The 22,765-nt window shown below is 44.9% G+C and overlaps 1 protein-coding gene across 2 annotated transcripts in view; it reads left to right on the top strand.

Moving 5' to 3' along the window:
* rsh (Rap GTPase activating protein radish) overlaps nt 1–22,765 on the top strand; it is a 224,214-nt gene that overhangs the window by 49,403 nt on the left and 152,046 nt on the right. For both annotated transcript variants that reach the window (XM_075692977.1, XM_075692976.1), the window contains exon 2: nt 10,143–10,727. In XM_075692977.1, the coding sequence (XP_075549092.1) occupies nt 10,428–10,727 (300 nt within the window). In that variant the 5' untranslated portion in view covers nt 10,143–10,427. The remainder of the gene's footprint in view (nt 1–10,142; nt 10,728–22,765) is intronic.

The raw sequence follows: 22,765 nt of genomic DNA, 5'->3' as shown, positions 1-22,765 counted from the left end.
ACTACGTAAGCCCACAGGGCCGTTTCCAGGCCCCGTGATGCCAGCTTTGTCTTTTTTGGTGCGCTACTAAGAGATGCGCCGATCCTTCGGCGTCTGGGACGCCGACGCACTTTGCGATGTATCCATCGCTTCCGTCGAGGCGCTGGATGCCCGCTCGCGATGTCTGCTCGCGGGTGTTTCGGCTTTCTCTGCTTGAACAGAGGTCCTTGAAGCACTAGAGACCGCAAACTCTGAGGGCTGCTGGCGCGTGCTGGGTGGCGAAGCTGATCCCGTAGTGGGGGCGAGTAGTGATGCCGCCGGTCCACTCTGAGTGGTCCTAACAGCCGCCGAGAACCGTTGTGGTTTTCTTTGTGTACCCCTGCCGTGCCACTTCGGAAATTGTAGGTCCCTATACAATGGAGAGGGCCTTGCACTCTTCTTTGAAAGAAATGTTTTCTTTGACTTTAAGGGTTATGATTTCTTTTTTCCTTCTTTCATGAAGGACAGGAGAGAGAATAAGCAGGGTGTTCACGTCGTGTGTTGACCTCTTAAGATGTTGAGGGAACGGTAAGAGGTTACTGAAATTAGGGGTTTCACCAAATGAAACCAGCTTTGTTAATTTGTCATATTGGACTTTGTCACTAACTTCCAAGTGAAGGTCGCCACTGGCCATTTTCGTGATGTTCTATCCGCAGCCCAGAGTGTCATTGAGACACTTTGCAACATCAAAAGGAGAAAGCGTTCTTGCAGTCCTTTGGTGCGTTTCGGTGTGGATGACGTGAAATTGTGGGAAGATGTCTTTGCTCTTGGCGAAAAAATTGAAAGATTCATCGGCACGCACTCTTTTCAAAAGAAGGTGGTGAGGCAGCTTTGGAAACGAGTTCGAATCCATAAGAATATTCAAATTTCGGTAGCTGTGCCCCTGGCGCTTTGAGCAGCAATTTTCTAGTACGAGTCGTATCAGCACTCAAATGAGCCTAACTTAGGAGGAGTCGCGCACTTCATGGAATTTCATCGATAAGCGTCTTTAAAGCGGGTGGTTTCTTCGGTTATGTTTCTCATTACCGACTAACTTCCAAGTGGTTTTAACCAAATAAATTACAATATATTTGTTTACAATAGAAATCAACCAATGGTAATGATGCCAAAGTGCTGATATCCTCCTAATTCTCGTCATATACTGCTCTTCTTGCTCAAGTACTACTAAGTAAACTTCTCACTGGGACACCTTTGAGGCAATTTGGACATGACTAGGGCAATGAAAAAAGCTTCTGGAAAAGTCTAGCTTCCTTTTTCACTGCAGTGCTTTTTTTTTATTCATATGATATAAGGAGATGTTGGCGCGCAATTTAAGGCGCCGGCTACTCCTTATCTCTTGGGTGGTTCCGTCATACATCATTCAGGGTGCACGGTTACATATCAAATAGTCTTTTCACACAAGCACACCTATGGCTCCACACCTACGTAGTCGAAAGTCTCAAAAGTACAAACGATACTGTCGCCTAATAACACTGTCGCCTAATAACACTTAGCACACTATGTCTCCACACATATGTAGTCGAAAGTCTCAATAGTACAAACGATACTGTCGCCTAATAGCACATTTTCTAGTCAGCGGGTCAGCGGGTACATACAATATACATGGCAAATGTCTTCACACTTATGTAGTCGAAAGTCTCAAAAGTACAAACAATAGTGCCGCCTAATAACACGTTGTCTAGTGAGCGGGTGATATACATCGATATACATCGTGTTATACATAACATCGTGTTATACATATACATCGTGTTATACGTATATGGGATATACATCGTGTTAAAATATTAGCACATACAGTCACAACAAAGCAGTCAACATAACATAATTCCCAAACAGATGGATATATAGAGTGACATTCAAATGAACAGAACAATGAAAGCACTAATAACGTCCAACGATGCCACTGTCTTTAAAAAAAGTCTTTAGTGCTTTTAAAGCGCTCTTCTGCAAGGCCGTTGTTGGCCAAGGGCCCAAAGTTTCCTTAAACTGAAAGGTCTGCGGTCTAATTTACTTAGCGCTGATTTAAGTCGGCATCTTGGTATGTCGTGATGTGGGCAATCTAGAAGGAGGTGATATATATCTTCATCTACAAATCCACAATCACATTCGGGGGTTTCCGCTCGGCCAATTCTGTGTAAGAAATGCTTTGTGTAGGCAGTGCCTAGCCGTAATCGATGAATAAGCGTTTCCATAGTTCTATCTAATGACAATGAAAATTTGAATTCAATAAATGGATCAATATGATATAAGTCAGAGCTCTTAGAATTCTGGTCAAACCAAGTGTTTCTAGACATGTTGGCAGACGTTGTCCTTATAATGCAGCGTAATTCATTTTTTGATATTGGGTGCGGAGCCGTATCATCTTTCAGGTGCGCTTGTCGTGCTGCTTCATCGGCTGCTGTGTTGCCAGGAATGTTGCAATGCCCTGGTATCCACTGGAGTGCTATTGCATGTTTCGCTTCGCTTGCCTTTGTGAGGTTTTTAAGTGTTTCATAAATTATACTGTCGCTGAATGCTTTCCCCTTTGTGCTGCAGAGTGATGTTAGAGCCGCCTGTGAATCGCTGAAAATTACCCATTTTTGCGCTTCTGTTACTGACAATATAAATTTTACCGCACATAGGATTGCGAACAGTTCAGCCGTTGTGGACGAAGTCGCACGAGATAACTTAAATGATTCTTGTTTGTTGAGGTGCGGTATAATGAATGATGAAGTTGAAGAGGTTGCTGTACTGGAGCCGTCTGTATAGACGTGTGTGTATCCTGAATACCGCATATATATCTGGTATAGTGCGAGTTGTTGAGCAGCTTGAATGAACATGTCTCTTTTGCTGAATATTCCTTCTACTGACAATTCGATTTTTGGAACTGTAAGCAGCCATGGAGGATATTCGATGTCTGAGTTCCAAAATTCATTTCCTGGCAATATGTGAAGATTTTTTTGAATTTCTATATGAACATAACTTCTATCTCGTTTCATTATGTCTAGAGCCAATGGGTGGTTTTTATGCTGGGTTTGAAGACGGAAATAATGCCGGCATGTTTCTGTAGTTCGCATAACTGGAAATGGTGATTGGCGAGCCTCAGCTATTACAAGAGAACTCGAAGTCGCTCGTGGAACTCCTAGACATAGGCGTAGTCCTCTAGCTAAAAGTCTTTGAAGTCTCTCTTCTGACGTGTGGGAAAGTCCGTGTAAGATGGGCGCGGAATATGCAATTTTTTGTCGTATTAATGCATTGTAAACAGTCAGCATGGACGATACTGATCCGCCCCATGATGTGCCTGCAAGTCTGCGAAGTACAGTCACTGTGGCATTGACCTCGTTTTCCAGTTTTTTTAAGTGGGGTGCCCAGGATAGCTGCCTATCAAGTATTACGCCAAGACATCGATGCTGTGTGACAATCATTAGAGGGTGTCCTTCCAGATTAAGAGTGAAATTTTTTAACTGCCTCCGAGTGAAGGGCAATACAGCAGTCTTTGCGTGTGATAGTACCATTCCTCTTTCTCTCAAAAATTGGTTGATGATATTTATGCCGTCTTGCAATGCCATCTGGAGTAGTTGAGCATTAGATCCAGATGTCCAAATACACACATCATCTGCATACAGAGAAAACTTTAACTGTGATGGCAGTCTTCGTGTTAAATCAGCCATGACGCAGTTAAAAAGGAAGGGGCTGAGTACGCTTCCCTGTGGTACTCCCTGTTTGACGAGATGTTCAGCACTCTTTCCTTCACCCGTCTGAACAAATATTTTGCGACCTGATAGAAATTCAGAAATCCATCGCAAGGACCTGCCAGACAGACCAAGTTCCAACATGCTTAGCAAAACATGAACGTGACTAACAGTGTCAAATGCCCTCTTGATGTCTAGGAATACTGCTATAGTCATGTTTCCACATGCATGCTCGTGCTCCACACAGGTTACTATATCTAATATTGCATCCATTGTGCATCTATGTTTTCTAAAACCTACTAAGTAGTTGGACAACACATTCGTTTCATTACACCACCATTGAAGTCGCGCGTCAATCATTTTCTCCATTACTTTGCATAAACAACTTGTCAAACTAATGGCGCGGAAGGATTCAAGGCACAAGGGCGTCTTACCAGGTTTTAAAATTGGTATGATCCGAGCGACTTTCCAAGAGTCAGGTACAGTTTCCTCTATCCATAAGTTATTATAGATGTCTAAGAGCGCATTTGTACCTGTCGGTCCGAGGTTTCTTAGCATATTGTACGTAATGCCGTCCGGCCCAGCAGCGGACTTTTGGCGACATGATGCAATTGCACATTGGAGCTCGCTTAATGTGAAAGTGTGATCTAATTGAGGATGTTGGGCCCAGTAGCAAGCAGTAATTTTTCGCTTAGCCAACTCTACTGAAATATCAAATTCTGCACATTGGGATGAAAAAGCAGATCTGGAAATAAGCTCACAAAATTCATCTGCAACTATTATTTCACACGTGTCCCGGGCTACAGCGAGAGCACGAAATGGGAAGCTTTGTGTTACAGGTCCGCTTAAAGAATGAATTACAAGAAAAATTCGTGGGACAGACGTGTGAGGAGACAGCGTGCCGCAGAAATCGCGCCAGCGCCGTTTGCCTAAGCTTTCCATTCGTCTGCGCATTACATTGTGTATTTTCTGAGCGTTTCTGTATGCTTCCAAACTTCCGCTCCGTCGGTAAGCTCTTTCGGATCGGCGTCGGATGGCTCTTCTCTTCTCGGCGTGCGTGCGCGCGCGTGTGTGTGTGTGTTACTGGACAAGTGTAGCCATCTTGCGTTATGGCATTTCTTTTTCTTTCTTTAAGTTTACATATTGGTCAGAAACAACTTTCGAGTTTCCAATTATCTTGATGAGAATGAAATTCTAGTTAGCGATGGTTCTTCGTGTGCCCTCAGAACAACCTCCCACTCATTCTCGGTGTCTATGAATAATGTAAGTGCAATTGCCAGCTTGAATGCATCAGAAGTGTCACCGCTGCAAGGTTCACACATGGCTTTTCTGTTTTGGCTCGAAGATTTGCATGCTATAGGTCCCCGCCATGCGATCATCCCATAGTGCGGTACAGATGACGACCAAGGTGAAGAAAATTAACGCTTCTCTTTGTTTCAATACAGACTTGTATTTGTGTGTTCGGTGTGGCTGCGAATAACAAGCTATCAAAATACGGACCTTCTGCCATCAGAGTAAGCGAAAACGTTGCTGCAGCCACGTGGAATACATAAAGGAAGGGCAGTCATTATTATAAACGCACCCACCCAATAAAGGGGTATTGTGCTTAGGAGCTTAGCCTTGTTCAAACGTGTGGGGCAAAGCATTCAACAGCTGCTTGTTTATCTTCTAGGCGCACCTCCGCGAACTCAGCTCATATTCCACTGAAAGGAGAATGATAAGTCTTAAAATGAAGAGAATTAACTAGTGAAAGAACTGCTATGAAAACGATAAAGTGGTCTGTAAGAAAAAAAAAGAAACTGTTATCACTCCGCATAGTTTCGGTGCCCCTCTATTGAGTTCCAGTCTTTCTATACCACACTGAACAGACGCAACATAATTCGGCATCAACATTATGTTTAGTTTCATTGCTCGACGGATTCTTCGCTTTTCCTAGCTCCACAGGCCGTAGATTTCATGGACCGTTGATTTCAAGTAAGCAAAGAGAAACGTAACTTTCTCAAAATATCTCGCTTCACTCTCATTTTCCATCATCCACCATTCCCTCCCCCCCCCCCCCATGTCTACTGGATTCACCCGTCCAATTTTCTATTCAATGAGCACCACCGTGGACCCTTTACAAAAGGACGTAAGACGAAAAGGGGGAAATCTCATTTCGGACCTTGCACGATCAGGGGCTATCGGTGGCCGTTATTCTCTCATCTAACGCCCACAACACCGACCTACACGCAGTCCCTCCCTCCCTCTCGGCTTTCATTTCCACCCGTTCCTCACCGAGCGCTTCGCGTCCACTTCATCACTTACCCTCGAACCTCTCTGTGTGGCTCGCACTGGGGAGCGTTTCGCGCCGGAACGCCATTGTCCAGCCACGGGCACTCGTGGCGTGGCCCGGATTCTATAACGGCCTCTTGTGCAATTTATCTTCCTCAGCGGACTGCCCATTCTTGTGCAGGTGCCTGGCGCCATCCGCCTCCATCACAGCCTTCACAGGCGTGCAGTACTTGTCACCAGGGTGGGGGCGATCTGTATACGCTAGCCTCGCGTCGTTTTCCCTGGCACGCTTCCTGTGCTCGAACCAACGCTTACACATTGCCCTTATGGTAATACGTATCATCCTCTCCACCGTAGACTTCGAGGACACATTTCCCCACCTCTCTGATGACCTCTATAGAGCCGCTACTGATGCGCCTGCCCCTTATATGCATATTCTGTTTTCCTCAATTTGCAAACTCGTGGACACGGTGTTAAGCACTTTGGAAGAGTGCTTGACAGCTTACGTCATAGCCTCCTAGAGTGACAGACGTGGCCCAAAGGCCTTAATGGCAGGACATGCAGGTCATGTATGCTTGACGCTACGTCCGGGGCCTTTGCTTTGTCACCCAATTTTTATCGCTTCTTGAATATTTGTTCTGATGTTTAACCAAAACTGACATCTAGCTCGCACTTCCAAATTAAATAGCTTAGTGTTACTCGTTTTTATTTGCTCAGTGAGGCTTGTTTTGTTTTTTTTTGTGGAATGGCTATCATAGACTGCAAATTGGCACACAAAAATTTCTCTGAATATTTGTGAATCTTTGAATTCGGTCTGGTGCATTTTCAATCCTAAATACAGAGTAGCAGCGGCACCTTCGTTGGCAATTTCCCATTCTGCGAAATCATAGGTATATCGGCACATATAAAACGATGATAAATATATAGACGAACAATTTATCAATATACCATGGCTTACTGCTTTTCTGTGGTGTCGCTTTAAGGTTCCCGTCTTCCTCTGACCCGTCTATTTTGTTCAAATTTCACTACCGTAATGCTGTGTAATATAATTAGGCGGACTCTCGTTAACATGTTTCTTAGTATTTCACGCGAGCTAACAACACTGACAGTGCTCGTGTATGCTCCGGCCGGCCTTCTCCCAAACGAGTAGGGATCAATGCTGCCTCCGACAGCGCTAAGCGAACTCTCCAGCGCACATAGCCGCAGCTATTTTCGGCGCCCTTCGCATGCACTGATAGGCCAGGACAGCGCTTCGCTCGCTAGCGTCTTCAAACCTCGCAGGGCTGAGCAGCATCGAGGCTGGTTAGAATCACTTTTTTAGGCAAACCACTTGCCGACCTTCTTTACTGTACCTCCCCATCGTCACGAGACCACGCTTTGTCCCAGATGGCTCCACCCGCACTAAACCTTCTGCCTCTAACCTTACATCCGCGCCAGCATCCCCAATGCCAAAGCATACCGCTCACCTGGATTCCATGAGCGAGTAGGTATAGCTGCGTTTGCCAAGTTCGTGCCTCATATGATTTTTTTTCTTTTACTCACTCGTTCGCTGTTCGCCAGACACAAAGAGAAAAACTCGTCTGCGGTGATTGAGTTGCAGGATGCGAACGAAGAGAGGATCACCGAAACCTTGCGCGTTAACCTTCGCACGCGTGCTCATCCGCTATCGGCGCTACCCATGGGTAAACAAAGCGTGCGGCCTACCGGAGAATGGCATAGCCCTGCGTTGCATTAGCTGTGCCCCACCTTCTTATTTTACTTCCTGTATTCCTCCCTGGTGTCGCGCGTTCGCTCGCGCTGGGAATTGTGCGTGAAGGCACGAAACTCGCCAAGATGAGAGGAAGAGCAATGTTGTTGAACACCGGCGATGCGAGCGTCGAGAGACGAACACCACAGGCGTTCTTTCTTCGCCTCACACGTGGTTCTTTGTTTGTTTGGCTCGTTTCAACTTACGCTTTTTTCTTTTTTGAATCATGAAAAATGTTTTCGGCATTCCCTCTGAACCTGAGGGAATGAGTATATGGAAGGTAATGGTGAAACCGGAGAGCTGGTTCGGATAAATGATAAGGCTAAAGGCAATGAGGGAAAGAAAGAAGCTGCTCGCCCTTTTAAGCGCTTCGTTCTCTGGCCTCGTATCCTCGCATTTATTTTTCAACGCTACTCAGAGTAAGAGAAAACCTGTTAGGTTCCTCAGAAATGCACGCATACAGATGCGAGAAAAGTTCGCATGAAATATGAGGTTGCATCATGGCCAGTTAAAAAAAAAAGTTCCTTGTTGTGAATTTCTTTTCAATAGAGGCACGCTTTTCTAAAGCAGCTTTCCAAGAAAGAGGAATGCTATTTTAAGAAGACTGTTCAAGCGGAACATAAGATTCTCGATAAAATCTCCGGCTTGACTTGGCAATAGAATGTGTAACGGTATACAGTTGTTTCCAGCTTCAGTGTGAGTGATTGCTTATCATTGCAAAATGCGCTCACTGCTCGTGCAAAGGATTTACTCGCCTTCGATGGTATTCCTTGGAGTTTCACCTTTCTTGTGTAGCGCATTCAGTCATGAATTATTCTTTCGGAGTATCTTTTATGTTCACTGTGTTGGATGTCGGGATCATTGATCTGCTAAGAGCACTTGACTCTCCTCGATGTTCTCATTTTTTTAGCATTCATATTAAGTACTGATTATGATGTGTTCCCATAAGCCAACAACTCAGCTGCCTTATTTTCCTCTGTTGCCTGGCGTACGTTACTGTCTTATCACACAAAAACCGTTCCCGAGAAAATCAGCGCATTTCTTATGCTTAAATTAACACACCCACAACCCAAGGCTTTTATCCTCCTCAGGCAAATCCTTCGTGATAAAGCAGCTTTGCAGAGGTTGCTCTTGTATGTTCAAGTAAAAACAGCCTTAATTTAGGAAAAGAACCTTCCCACATAAAGAAAACGCATTAATGGACAATGCACATGCTCATAAGTATTGTCCTTTTTTTTCAAACAGTAACTTAATTGAATTCTGGTGCTTTACGTGCGACAACCACGATTTAATTATGAGGCAAGCCATAGTGCGAGACCCTGGATTAATTTTAACAACCAAGGTATCTTTAACGTGCCCCCAATTCCCGGGACACGAGTGTTTTTGCATTCCGCTCCGATCGAAATGTAGCCGCCGCAGCCGCGATTTGGTCCTATGACCTCGTGCTTAGCAGCGCAGCACCATAGCTGCTAAGCCACCGCGGTGGGTGACAAGTAATTCATTAATTGCAGTCACTTGTAACGCAAGAAAGAGAGAAAGGAAAATGGCAAATGATTCAAAAGAAGTAGGGCCCCACTCTATAAACATGTTTGCCTGTGATCAAATTTCGGAAAATCTTGTGCTTCTAGAAGTTAACTTACCTACTCACGAACGTGCGCTTAAAAAAAGTTGATGGGAACAATGGCTCTTCCGACAACAGTTAATACGCTACTGTCGCATGCGGTTAGGTAGCTAGAAGATTATGCTAATAAAAAAATAACTATTGCTGCGACCCACCATACCGTTACACCAATAGCAAACCTAAGTGTAAGAATGAAGTGCACAGAATAGCGGAGTGGGAGAGGGAAAGAAGTTAGAGTAAAACAGGCGTTCTGGAGGACGGCCGGCTGTCTGCTTATATATACACAACTCGTATTTAGAAGTGCTTTCTCGTCAACAGACTCAAGCGCACAAAACAGAATCTGTCTCTGCAGTAAAATTTTGGTGTTATCACACAACAGAAGCGCGAGCGACCAGTGCATTTCCTTATAATTTAGTTAGTGGAGTGGTTTTCTAGGGCGTGATTTCACTGACGTATCCTTGACGTGACTTTATACCACGCCTTTGACGTGGTTACCACATGGTTCTTTCTCCTCTGATGTAAGTGAATCAGTTCGTCGCAAACCGTACATTAACGGATTAACTCTTATTCTTCGAATGTCCACTTCGCCAGACAACTGATGTTACTTTTTATGCAGCAAGGTTACCTTGCAATGCATGCTCATTGTGCCCCTCCATCAGTGCAGCGTAACGAACCAAGTGCAACCGTGCCCTGCCTTCCCTTTTCTCCCTCGCCCTTGCCTAACTCTGCCTTACCGCAGTGTTCTTTTCGTTGTATTAGTCGACTCTGCAGATTCACTTATATATTCACTTTCGTTTTTGACACGTTCTTGCAGGCTGACCGGGCTCGGGAAGCAACTTCGCGTGACTTCGGTTAGACAAAAAGTCGGAACCCTCGCTCGGAGACTTCCCAGTTCTTAAGGAGCGTTCAGAGAGCCCCAGCTGAATCGACATACCGAGAGGCACCAACCGCGCGCCTCAGTCGCCCGTCTGCCACCCACAGTGCTGGCAAAGTGAAGCGAGCCCGAGCAGAACGAAATCGAAGCCAGCGGCGATGACCACGTGGTGGCGCGCGTGGCGCGGGCGCAGCGCGGGGCGCCGGTGACGGCGGCGCGCGGTGCATGTCTTCCCTGTGCTTCGTGTGCCAGCTGCCCATCCTCAGCCACCAGACATGGGGCACCTGGCCACAACAGCCGGACAGCGACACCGAGCCGCAAGACGACGAGCCGGCGGAAGAGGACGAAGAGGAGGAGGACGAGGAAGACCGCGTGGCGCTGCTCGCCTCAACGGGAGACAACACTTCCTCAAAGTCGGACTCAGCGGCCTGCCTTACATCGGTCTCGTCCTCCCTCGCATCGGCGATCACCAGGAACTGCCGTTCACCCCAGGAGGCAAGGTCGCCCGGCGACGGCGCGTCGGCCGTAAGTGTCACCTCTCTCTTTCAATGCGAAGCATTCTTGGCTAACTTCAGGCGCTGTGAGTGTATCCATCTATCTAGCGCCCTGCGCCCTCATCCCGTCCCGGTCGTTTCTTCAACTGGATATATATCAGAATAGACATTGCGGGAGAGATGGGGGAGATGACGCATGCATACACAACATTAATTCCACGTCGTGAGATCAACCATATGAAATACTTCTCATGGCCCGTATGCCAAAATATAAATGGTATGAATGACATCATGCCGTCGTGGTCATTTCTTAAAGCCGACATATATCAGAATATAGATGACATGTCGTAAATTGCATTGCATCAATGACATAGAATGCAAGCTATGAATGCAATCCATGACATGCATGAGCATGTCATGTACACATGTCTCGTCACACATATCCTGATACATATACAGTTAAAGAAACGCCCACGACGCCACCACCTCATGTTATTTATGTGATTCATGACAATCACGTGGTGATATTCATGCCATGTCATTCATCTGAGCCATGTCCTGTCGTCTCATTCATGTTATGGACCTGATACACAACGTGTTAAAAAGGGACCTGACATAAACGACAATTTCATGGAAAGGATGAGATGCACTGAAGCCATTGTAAAGCAGAGAAACATGGACAGAGAAGAGGACAGGGCACCACGGAGGCTATCCTGCCCTCTTCTTTGTCCGTGTTTTTCTGCGCTACAATGGCTTCAATGCTTATCAGCCAACCCGCCCAAGAAGAAGATTTACCAATGGACGAGATGAGATGCATGTCATGACATCAATCTAGTAAATGAGACGACATGACATTAGTGAATTGAATGACATGGAATGTGTTTCTTTAACAGTGGATATATCTTGGATATGCGTGTCATGACATGGTTATAAGCAATGTCATGAGAGAGAAGCGCAGAGGGAAAGGTAGGGACGTTAACCAAGGACATGCTCGAGATTACGTTATTACCACGGGATGCACTCATGCCAATCCAGTGGACCAAGTTGTCCACTAACTTGGGCCGACGGCTAACGCTCGTCTTCGTAATGTCGGGATTGCCGTTACATCATCATTACAGTTTCGTGTTCCCACTCTTGCCTCTGTTTCTCGCGTGCTACCTGTGCTCAAGCAAGGCGGTAGGCGTAGGAAGATCCCGGCATCTCAGCAGCAGAACTGCGGGGTGGTAGCGATTGAGAGGGAAGTTTCCCGGGAGCGTTTGTTTACGAACACCGGACAGCAACGCGGTGCCTCCTAGTACCTCAGAAAGCTCGTAACGGACTTTCACAGCCCTTCTCAGCGTTACCAGGCGGCTTAATCAAGTACCGAGCCCTGCTCTTTCCTGCTGCACATAGTGTCCGAGTACGACAACGCTGCACCAAATTTCACTATGGCAACACCATCACGGCTTGGCCAAGGCGGACGATGCACCACGCCACTCGTCCGAATGGCTATAAAAGGACGCAGGCAACAGGTTATGCTACAGTTTCGCTGTGAAGGCAGCCATTTGTGTTCTCCAAGTGATACCACGCGCTGGCCTCAGTGAGCGTTTAGTTTCTGCTTTACTTAACCTTACTTTACTTACCTTACTTTACTTTACTTAACCATCTCGTACACACATGCCGATTGTTCACATGAATTCTATCGTTCGAAGAAATCACGCAATCGTCGTTACCGCATTCGTCGTGTTGTGGCTTTCGTCAAACACACGCACCCTCGCGTTAATTTTAGTTCACTGTACTCGCGTTCCATACGTAAATACTGAATTTACACAGACACATTGGTCATCCTGGTCACGCTTGAAGGAACCCCAAACAATGTTGCATAACCAGCTGCCTGCGAAACGCTTCGCACAATGTGGATTCCCGCAGTGTGCGGGATCTGCACAAACTTTCTCGTTTCGTCTTGCGGCGTGAAGTTTCCTTACAATTGTTATGCGTCACGCTTCGCTTGAGACTGTAACTATATCTGTGTTCCTCTTAGCGTTATCTTTAGAGTCCTGAGCAAATTTTTATGTAGCCTAGTATTCTTGTTCTGTGCCAAGTGTAGTCCAGTATGAACATCTTGAAGGGGCTTCGCAAGACGACGAAGACAAAAGGCAGGAAACACTCAGGACAGCGCTGAACTCACAATTAACTTTATTAGAAGGCACACACAAACTTATGCACAACAACCCATACCCGCGTTCTCTCCCGTCGATGACGTCATTATCAGTGCACCGGCAAAAAATGCAAAACCCTGTAATCTAATGTTACACTATGAGGCGGTTTAAAAAATCAAATTCGCTGTCATACTAATTTAATGATGACGTGCGTACACAACGCGATCCTTTTTTTTTTCCTGATATAGTAGACCTCAATATCCCCTTCGTAGTCTGATTGCTATGCGCGGGAAGCATTGTGGTGTCTTCCTAGATTGAAGTGCACCCATGATCAGAGATATGTGACATGTGACATGTGACTCACGCGACATGTGAGTAGGCCTTACCCGCTAGCGAGCGCCTATGCTCAGACAATTTAATGTTGAGACATCCACCTCTTTGACCGATATAGACGTGGCGGCGGGAAAATCCAATGTCGTAAACCACTCCTATTCTACAGTTCAAAGGCGGGGACGTGGGCTTAACAGTGCAGCCTTTCCCAGCACGAGTGGAGGCAGCCTGCGCCAACTTTCTATCAATATTGCTGCAAATTTCGGTCATCTGTTTAGGGTCAGAAGGAAGGACCTTTACATCAAACCTGCCTGCTGCATTCCCGAGGCTGTGTGATATTTTATGCAGATATGCAATTACCACTACTTTTTTCTTCTTGTCGGCAGATTCTGGATAATTCATTCTTGCAGGCGCTCCTAATTTTACACGCTTAGCAAGTTTCTGCACGATCAATGAGATAGCATCCTTCCGAAAACCTGCCTCCTGGCTCGCAAAAGCTCGAAAACTGGCTCCCATGCCGCTCATCATGCCAAAAAAAAAGTAAGGTTAAAAGATAAAATTAATTCAGGCACTCAATCCCGCGACCTTCGCTGGGAGTCGAAAACTCGAGCGTATGTAGAAGTAGAACCCACGACGTATGGAGTTAACGCGAAGTTAATTAAGATACAGTTAATTAATATACAGTAAATTAGGACACCCGAACCCACCACCTTGGGTGGGAGTCGTAGCCACAACCTTCGGTGTTAATTAGGGCGAAGTTAACTAAGGTAGTGTCATTTAAGACACTCGAACCCACGACCTCTGGTGGGGGAAAACAAGAAGAGGTAACAACGTATTCGAAAGAGAATGTCAAGCAATTTAATGAATGTCTCTTGAGCGCGCAGGCTATCAGCTTCACCCTCTTTGGCGTACGCTAAAGTGACTGTCACTATATTTATTATTATTCACGTCATCCTCAATTGTCTTCGTTTTAAGTGAACTCTTACCCGGCCAGTACACGGGCCTTGACTTTTAGTTGCTTTTAAGCTACTGGTGGCACAATAGATAGCTTTTTCTCTATATGCCTTCCACTTTTCTCCACGCAACAAAACCTTAATACGCGTTTGTTTTCGTGAGGTTCGACCACTCGATGTGATGCCTCATTGTAGCAATATTTATTCATCAAAGTCAAGATCCAGTAAAACTTTCATTTGGACGAGTTGGTTCATAGCTATTAGAAGGGCGCAGAGCGAATGAGACAGAGACAAAGAAAGACAAAACCAGCCAGCGCTTTGGATGTGGTTTGCTGTTTGTTAGTCTCCGTATCAGTCGCCGTGCGCATTTTGAATAGTTAAGATCCACCTTGCCCACCGCCTACTTGCTGTGGGAGCACAGGAAAAGGAAGTGGCGTGAATGTAGGTCTGAAATGAAGTCCGAATTCCTTTTTACATGTTCTTTTTTCACTGTCTTTAAAATCGGGCAAAAACTGTACGTCACTACACGACACCTGTAGCAGCGTGTACTAAAAATAAATATACATCGCCGAGTTGAGCACATCCGGTTTGCTGGCACCAACAGTGATGCCATGTAGCCTCGAACAGCTTCACGCTTTCGCAGTGCGAGGCATGAAAAAAAAACTGAGTTATCCCATGCCCTGACCTCAGAAATAAGAAATCAAATTAGCATGATGAACATCAGGACAATGTAGAGGGCACGACGAAGAGGAAATAGAAGCGTTGTCTATCCTTCGTCCCTACTTTATGCAGTGTCGTAAAATGAGGCAGATTCGGTGAAAACAGGAAATGTCTGGGGCAATCGTGGCACTTGGAGTATAAAATGCCTCCGGTTTGAAAAATGTTTTTTTTTTAAGGATCACAAGTGGAAACATGTGCATTCGATCGAGAGAATTATCGTTGACATGCGGCTTCATCAGGGTCGCTGTATTGTGTGCATGCACATTCCCTCTTTGCCTCCGCATCATTATCATTCGCTACTTGATTTGCTCCTCCGTCTTCTCTACTAGAGTAATAACCTATATTGTAGTAGCTGCTTGGAATGAACTATCTGACATTATCGCAAACAAATGATCTCTCCAGCTCCTTCGGTAGCTACCAACGATAAAGAAGGAAGGGAGGTAAACAAACAATATGCGTAGCTAGAATGAACGTCAAGTAAGTTACGCTATCATAACAGAGCGGCGGCTGAGTGTAAGCCAGATAGGCGTGTTTTCGCAGTGAACGCACGAGCGCACCAGATACACAAGCTGCCGCAGGCCATGCTCGAAGCTGCCGTATCACGTGCGTAGCCATCCCAGACGCGCAGGCATTCTACCACGCAGGCGGCGAAAAGAGAAACTGATCTGGCCACACACGCTCCACCGCATACAGAGGACGGAGATGCATCATGTGCGGGCGGCGTGAGTCCTCGACTGGCAACGGGGATTCCCGCCGCCGTCGCCACCACCGAGACGACAAGGTCTCATCGCGCGGAAAATTTGCTGATGCGAAAGACGCCGCTTCGGTCCTCGGCTAGAATGCGGCAGAAGCAACGAGACACGACATGTTCGCGGCGGTGAAACGAGCGAACAACATAACCTCAGGGGCCACCGCTACTTCCGAGGCAGAGCGCAAAACGTGTTTTTGATCGAGCTTTCTTTTTCCCATTTCGAACGGCAACAGGCAGCTGATTTGTGCGTGGGCTTTCTTTCTGCGCTTCATATATAAGGTATGACAGCTGGGCGATATGAAGTTGTCAAAATATTTAAACAACGCGAAAGACAAGGTGGCGGGGAAGAAGCAACGAAATGCTAACGTACTGTTATGGTCTGACTTGGGCCTAATTCTTAAATTGCAACACGTGCAGTAAAGTAATTAAATTAGAAGTAAGGTTTTCACAAATGCCTAGCTCTGTACACAAGAGATGCAATGCAAAAATTAAATATAGCTCGGTGAGTTGGTATGACTGAATTCATATATCAACATTGCATGTGAATCCGCTCTAACATGCCAGAAACCACTTCTTTCTTCCCTTTTGTATTATTTTTTTTGCCTGCGTGCGTGCGGGTTTGCGGAAGGGCTCTACAATTAATTGTCTTGAAGAAAGGCGCCTCACAACGACGTCCCACGTCATTAGGAAGGAATAATTGTCTGATGATCTCTTAGGTAGTGCGCTGTGAGTAAATGCACTTATGGCGTGTAACTGAAGCGCTCCTAAATACAAAGTACCACTTTGATAGCAACTATTCGCAGGTAAGTGCCGTTATCTGGACTGTAGACAGCCATTCGTGTAATTGGCTTGACCGCCGACTATGAAAATGCAATGACCTACCATGAACGCCTGTAAAGCGTGCTCTGCCGCATAAAGGATATTAATGCGGTTGAGCCATCTTTAGAACTGAAGGCGCACCCTTAGGGTGTTATTGGCATATAGCGCCGTTTAATGCTTATGACGCAACTGAATATTCGGCTAGCATTTTTTGCGTGAACGCTTCTTAACACCAGTACTCTATCAGCAACATTGTTCCAGTTCGCAACCTTTATACTGCGTTCCTCCTTAGTCACTAAGACTCGATGATAGCCTGCGCATGAATGCCACATTTCGCACTTTTTTTGACCTGTTGCAGAATAATTCACACCTTGATGTTTCAAAGTACGCTGTGACCACTCACGAACGTTCATCTTTAATTAGGCCATCCTATAACGTTAACTCGAATCTTCTCCATCATTTCAGTATTTGTGAAACGTGGCTTGTTGTCTAAGAAAATCTTAGCAATTGTAATTGAAGGTACAGAAACGTGGCAGTAAGAGCTTGGATTTTTATACTGTCCAGCGCATTACGTTTCTATAAATAGCCTGCACTTAAATCATTCAAACCACCTATGTTCAGCAAGAGTCCTTGGATATGTCACATTTTATGACTAAAGTTAAATAAACGCAACTGTATCGGAAACGGCACTAACCTAATGCAGTGGGTATTTTCTAAGCAGTAGGTGACGCAGTAGCTATAGTGTTCTGCTGCTGAGCACAAATTCGCGGGTCCAATTGTGATGGTGGCTAAATGCAAAAAAAAATCGTGCACTGAGATTTTAGCATGTGTTAAAGAACGCCAGGTGGTGAAATTTCGTCCGGAGCCCTCCACTTCGGTGTCGCTCATTTCCCCAGAGTTGCCTTGGGAGGATAAATCCCACGAATCAAATCAACCAACTTTCGCAGCTATTTCTTGCTGAGAGAAGCCATCTGCAATAGCCTGCGAACGACTCCGATAAGAACACGTGGCAAAATTAGAAAAGAAAATAAGAACACAATACGCGAGTATGCCTTCGTAGCTGCAATGCGTCTGAGGCATATTCAGAAGCTTCCTGATTGCTTCGAATGTGTGACACTATAGAAGAAAATTGACAGACACACCGACTTCAGCATAAATTAAAGCCCTCAGGCGACGAAGTGCTACGTCTTCTCAATAAGTTCAAAGTCAAAATACACATATTTTGGCCGTAACTGTCAGAAGCGCACTACATACTGCTCTTGCACGACGAACTCGCGCTAGATGAGCCCAATATTTCTCTCGAAGCCATTAGTTCCTTTATCAGTCACCTCCGACTGAGCTACAGCTATTGTCCATAACCGGTAAGAGATCCCGCCCGGTAGATAGATCGTCTTGCTCGTCTCATTGCCTGCCATCCCGCGCCTCCTAAGTGCCGTATCGTGCCTGGGAAAGAGTTTGGGCCGATAGATGAGCGTGCCGGTCCTTGCCAGAGTCTCGACAAGAGGAATGCACGCCATAATCCTGACGATTGCCTTGCTCCTGCCGAGGAACGTTTGTACATACAGGTCTGCTTATTTCCGTGCAGCGCTACGGAGAGTTTCGGCGAAAGGAAGGTAATATGGTTGATGATACAAATGAAGCAGCAGAACGACCCTGGGGCCGAGCCCACAAATGTCATTGCTCGTAAGTACTCTTAATTGTGACTATAAAGAGGTAGTATGAATTGCGCGCCACTTATTCGGTAAGTTCAATATTTTCTAGGGAAATAACCACACTCTTACTATTAAACGCTTTACTATTAACTTCTAGTAAACAGCAGTTGGCATACTATAGCATGTCGGCACAACAACCGCGAAACGGCGTCAAATGAACGACATCAACGCAGCAGACACAATCAGTGTGCTGATGATTGAGCATTCGTTTCCTTTTTAACAGAAAGGATAAAGCAACTAACCTCCCAGTTTGTTCGTTATCTGCTGCCCGTAATTTAGGATACGTATATGCACGATATACGCACTAATATATCTGATATACATTATCTGCGACTGTCACACGAACCAAGACTACTTGAACTTTTGTTATTTTTCGGTCATGTTCTACTTGCCTGAATTGTGCCGAACCCTTCTTCTGCACTATAAATAAGGTGGCGAGTTAGAAGAATTATTGAATAAGAAAACAATTCGTTGACTAAAATGTTCAGAAATTCGAGAACGTTTTGTCGAAGTGAAAAGGACAGTTCTCGCTCACGCATTCTCAGGTTGTGCTCTGCTGCACAGAACTGAAAAAGAGTTATTGCGACCCCTGAAAACACGGCTGGTTCTGCAGATGATAAAGATGTCCCCAATCAATGGAAGCATAAGAAAAATGTAAGAAATACGTTACCGCTTGCTCTCTACTTAATGACACGCTGCTCCACGCAGAACTAATTTGTTCCAAATTATTTCCATTCTGCCGGACCACATAAGCTGGATGGGCCAATTTAGGTCCCTACCACTTGTGCCAATCGATCTGGATGGCGTACAACATCTCCGCTTACCAGAAAGTGCCACACTTTTCAGCCTAATATACTGTGTACGTAGTGGTTCTCTAAGGCAAACAAAGAAGAAAATCATAAATCTTTTTTTGCCAATTTGCCTTTTGAAGAGTGCACCACAAACGCGATGAAAATATTGCACGCTATTAACCCTTGCGAATAAGTTTAAGAAAATTACAATCTGACGCGTCCTTCTAGAACGAGCGTTCCGCTAAAGAAACTGTGTGACAGGCCGGAAAACTGGCAGGAACGTTTTTACAGAATATTGCGAAGCCGCAACTACTTACTGATGGAATTAAGCCACGAAACGCGTCAGAATAATTACTAGTTTTCCTATTGCTATGTCCGGCAAACCTCGTTCACAACATGCCTGCGGAAATGACGCAATACTGGTGTACCGTATACTCTAAAACAAAACTGCGCCATAGGTCTGTTTTCAGCGGTAAAACTGCTTTAGTTTACCATTTTCTCCTATTACCTTTAGTTGAACGATAAAACGTAATATACTGGTTTTTATCACACTATGATTGATTGATCATATCTGAGTTTCGAGGGTAGCATAGTTTCTTTTTTGACTTCAGAGCTCACATTCAGAGAAAAATTTTTATGCTAGAACTCGTCGTTTGAACAATGTGCCGGTCAATCGCGACGACAGACATATTAGCCAAGGAGACCTGCCAACAGCAAACATCATTTACGAACGCAAATAATGAAACTCTTCCTTTCTTACTTACTTTATAATACTTCTTCCATGTAACAAATGAGAAGAAAGGGGGTTAACCGAGGGGCCCGATTTTTATTAGTCATATCATAAGAAGCCAACAAAGCCTTTCACTCCGGCTTTCAAGTGACCTTGTGGTTTGGTAATCTGCACTGACCGAACATTCTGTGTGCGTTGCAAAATCAAACCACCTGCAGGCACATACATGTTTCCCGGCATGGAATTTATGATATCCCTTTCTGCTCGATCTTTGTCAACGACCTCGAACATTGGGCGGGAAGTAAAGCTTAAGTTCTCAAAGCCACAACAACAAAAAACGAAAACAAGAACAAGTCGAGAAGCACTAGAGTTACATTTCGAGAACCAAGACATCGGCGCGGTTCTTGCTCTTCCCTTCCTTCCTTTTTTTTTTTTTTTTCACGTCGTCTTTCTCTTCGAGCCATCTTTTCGAGGTAGCGCCGTCGGCTTATCGCCTCGTCTTTCACTGAGAGTCATAAAAAAGTTGCGCTCCTTGCAATGCTGCCAAAGAAGGATCGACCAAAGAGAGATCCCTTTATGGTTTCCTTCGGATCTCACAACGTCGCCAGCCACCCCGAGTCGGGCATCGATCCTCAAAAGCTCTCGCTCTTGGCGCTGCTCTCGGAACAGGAACCATCGCTGGAGCCTCCGCCACGGATATTATGTACCTCACGACTCGTTACTTCTATTCCGCCCGCCGGGACGCTCAATGCGATTATTTACGGGCCAACGCCTAGCGGCTACGTGTCGCACAAAACCTCGAGGAAAGAGCCGGCGATGAGTCCTTAGCGTTCTTGAGGCTGCATCTAAAACGAGGGTCTAAGACAAAGAGAAGAAACACACGGATGTGCAAAGATTATAAGCCGATGTACAACCTGCAGCCTGCAGGTTGTACAGCCTGCAGCTCCATATTTCCAGCGTTGCCTATGGGAAGGATTTGACTGCTGATCGATGACTCTGATCGATGGGTATTGCGAAAGTATCAAGAGTATTTGCACGCGAAGCCTTCTTTAGGTACGGATGCTTCAGGCATCGGTACGAGTGAACCGCTTAATAAATACGCGTGTCGGGTCGAAAAAAAAAAAAAGGCTTTCGCGATAGTCGCCACCTTAAGATCAGCGAACCTTTCCTCAAATTGGGAAATTTGGAGCTTTGAAAACTGAAACGTTTTAAAAGGAACATCTCTATAATCTCATTTAATTCTACCCTTAAGAGGAAGCTTTAGCTCGGACCGAACTCCGACGCGGCCTATTCGAATACGTATAAAACGCAAAAACGCTTTTCCGAGTTAACGCCTGGACCGATATTAATGAAATTTGTTGCATTTGAGAGAAAAGGTTTAATCCTAGTGACTGTAGGAAGCGTAATTTCGATTTTAGGGCCTAACTTTGTGAGAATATTGTTCAAAAGTTCGAAAGTTTGAAAAAAATAGCAGAAAGATTATAAATTAATAGCTCTGCATCAAAAACAGATATCGCGGTTCTGTAAATGGCATCCGTAAGTTCATTCAAAGCGGACATATTCCATATGTCAATTTATATCTTACGTGAATTTGTTACGTTGTGTACGAGGGTTTTGCAAAAGCTGTATTTCCATGTACAGATTTTTTTTTTTTGAGATTCATGTATAACATATCAATTTTGTCCGCTTCAGATGTGATATTACATGCAATTCACAGAATTGTTATGTAATTTTTCCTTGCTGACTTTGAGAGTTGTAAACTTGATAGTTTCGCTTCCTGAAAGTTTTCCATTCTTGCCAATTTTTAATAAATAATTAACAAGACAATCAACAATTGGAAACCAACAGTCACTAGATTTTAAGTTTTTCTCTTAAATGCAACAAACCTCGTCAAATTTGGTGCAGCGGTTGCTGATAAAGAAGAATTATCCTTTTACATGTATTTAGATAGGAACACCCGAGCTAAAGTTTCCTCTTAATTACTGATGATACGAACAAGCAGTAACGTTTCTTCTTTGCTTCTTCGATCGCTTTGTTTGTGTGCATGTGTGTAGTCACTATAACCTACATTAATTCGTTGTGATATTTATGCCTTTTAGTGGTGTCATCAATATCCTAGAGGAAAAATACGCACATTTTCCGCTCAATCTCGCCTTTGTTTTTTTTTTTTTTTTTGGTAGTAGGCGAGTACGGAGGGAGGCATTGGCACCAAAATAGAGCCCTGGTGTCTGTAATGTTGCAAAATAAGAAGCATTTTTTCTTAGAATTGCAAGTCCAAGCTTTGTCATATCAAAATATACATGTCTATGCTTCAAGCGCTCTCATTCAGCGGCTCTCTAGGATTTCACAAAAACACTTATATCGACGGTACCTTTTCTCTAATTTTTGTGGGAAACAATAAGGCTGCGTTCATCTTTTCAGCCGTTTGGTCGCTCCCACGACAGCGGGAGCGTTCCATTCTGAAATTGGTATTCGTTTGCAATGGGAACGTCAGAATGCTTTCTCCACTTATTAAACCTACATTATTAACGTCTGTATATCATCAGTGCTAGATTTAGGTGCACGATAAAGAACCCCAGGTGATCAAAATTTATGGAGTCCTCCACTACGGCATGCCTCATAATCAGAAAGGGGTTTTGGCACGTAAAACCCCGTAATTTAATAGCGTTTGAGCAAGTAGAGTCAAACACTATGTATATGCAATGATTTCGCAGATAAAAGATACATCTATAATTCCCTTTCTTTATTTCAACTACTTTGTGCTTGATATGTAAGCTGAGCTTTTTGAACTCAATCGACATCTTCGCTCAATTCATGAAAGTAACAGAAGACCTGGGGCTGTCGTGAGTCAGAAAGTAACGCGTTTGCACAATATTGGCCCTGGTCGAGCACAGATTTAGGCCATATTTCACAACTCGCAAGTTTTTATAAAAGGAAGCCAGACTAAATTGGCCCTGAGAGAACGGGAAGTTCTGAACGTGAAGTACACTTGATAAAAGGGGCTCAAGCCACAAATTTGTCAGTAGCGCCACGCGCTTTGTCATATAGCTGCAGCAGGTGGTAAATTAGGATGGCGTCGTCGTTATCTTACATTTATTCGCAGACAGCAGGAAATGAGTCAAATT

The sequence above is a fragment of the Dermacentor variabilis genome, chromosome 5 (assembly GCF_050947875.1).
Source record: "Dermacentor variabilis isolate Ectoservices chromosome 5, ASM5094787v1, whole genome shotgun sequence".
NCBI classification, from domain to species: Eukaryota; Metazoa; Arthropoda; class Arachnida; order Ixodida; family Ixodidae; genus Dermacentor; species Dermacentor variabilis.
The sequence above is the reverse complement of the archived record's forward strand: the minus strand, read 5'-3'. Positions and strand labels throughout refer to the sequence as shown.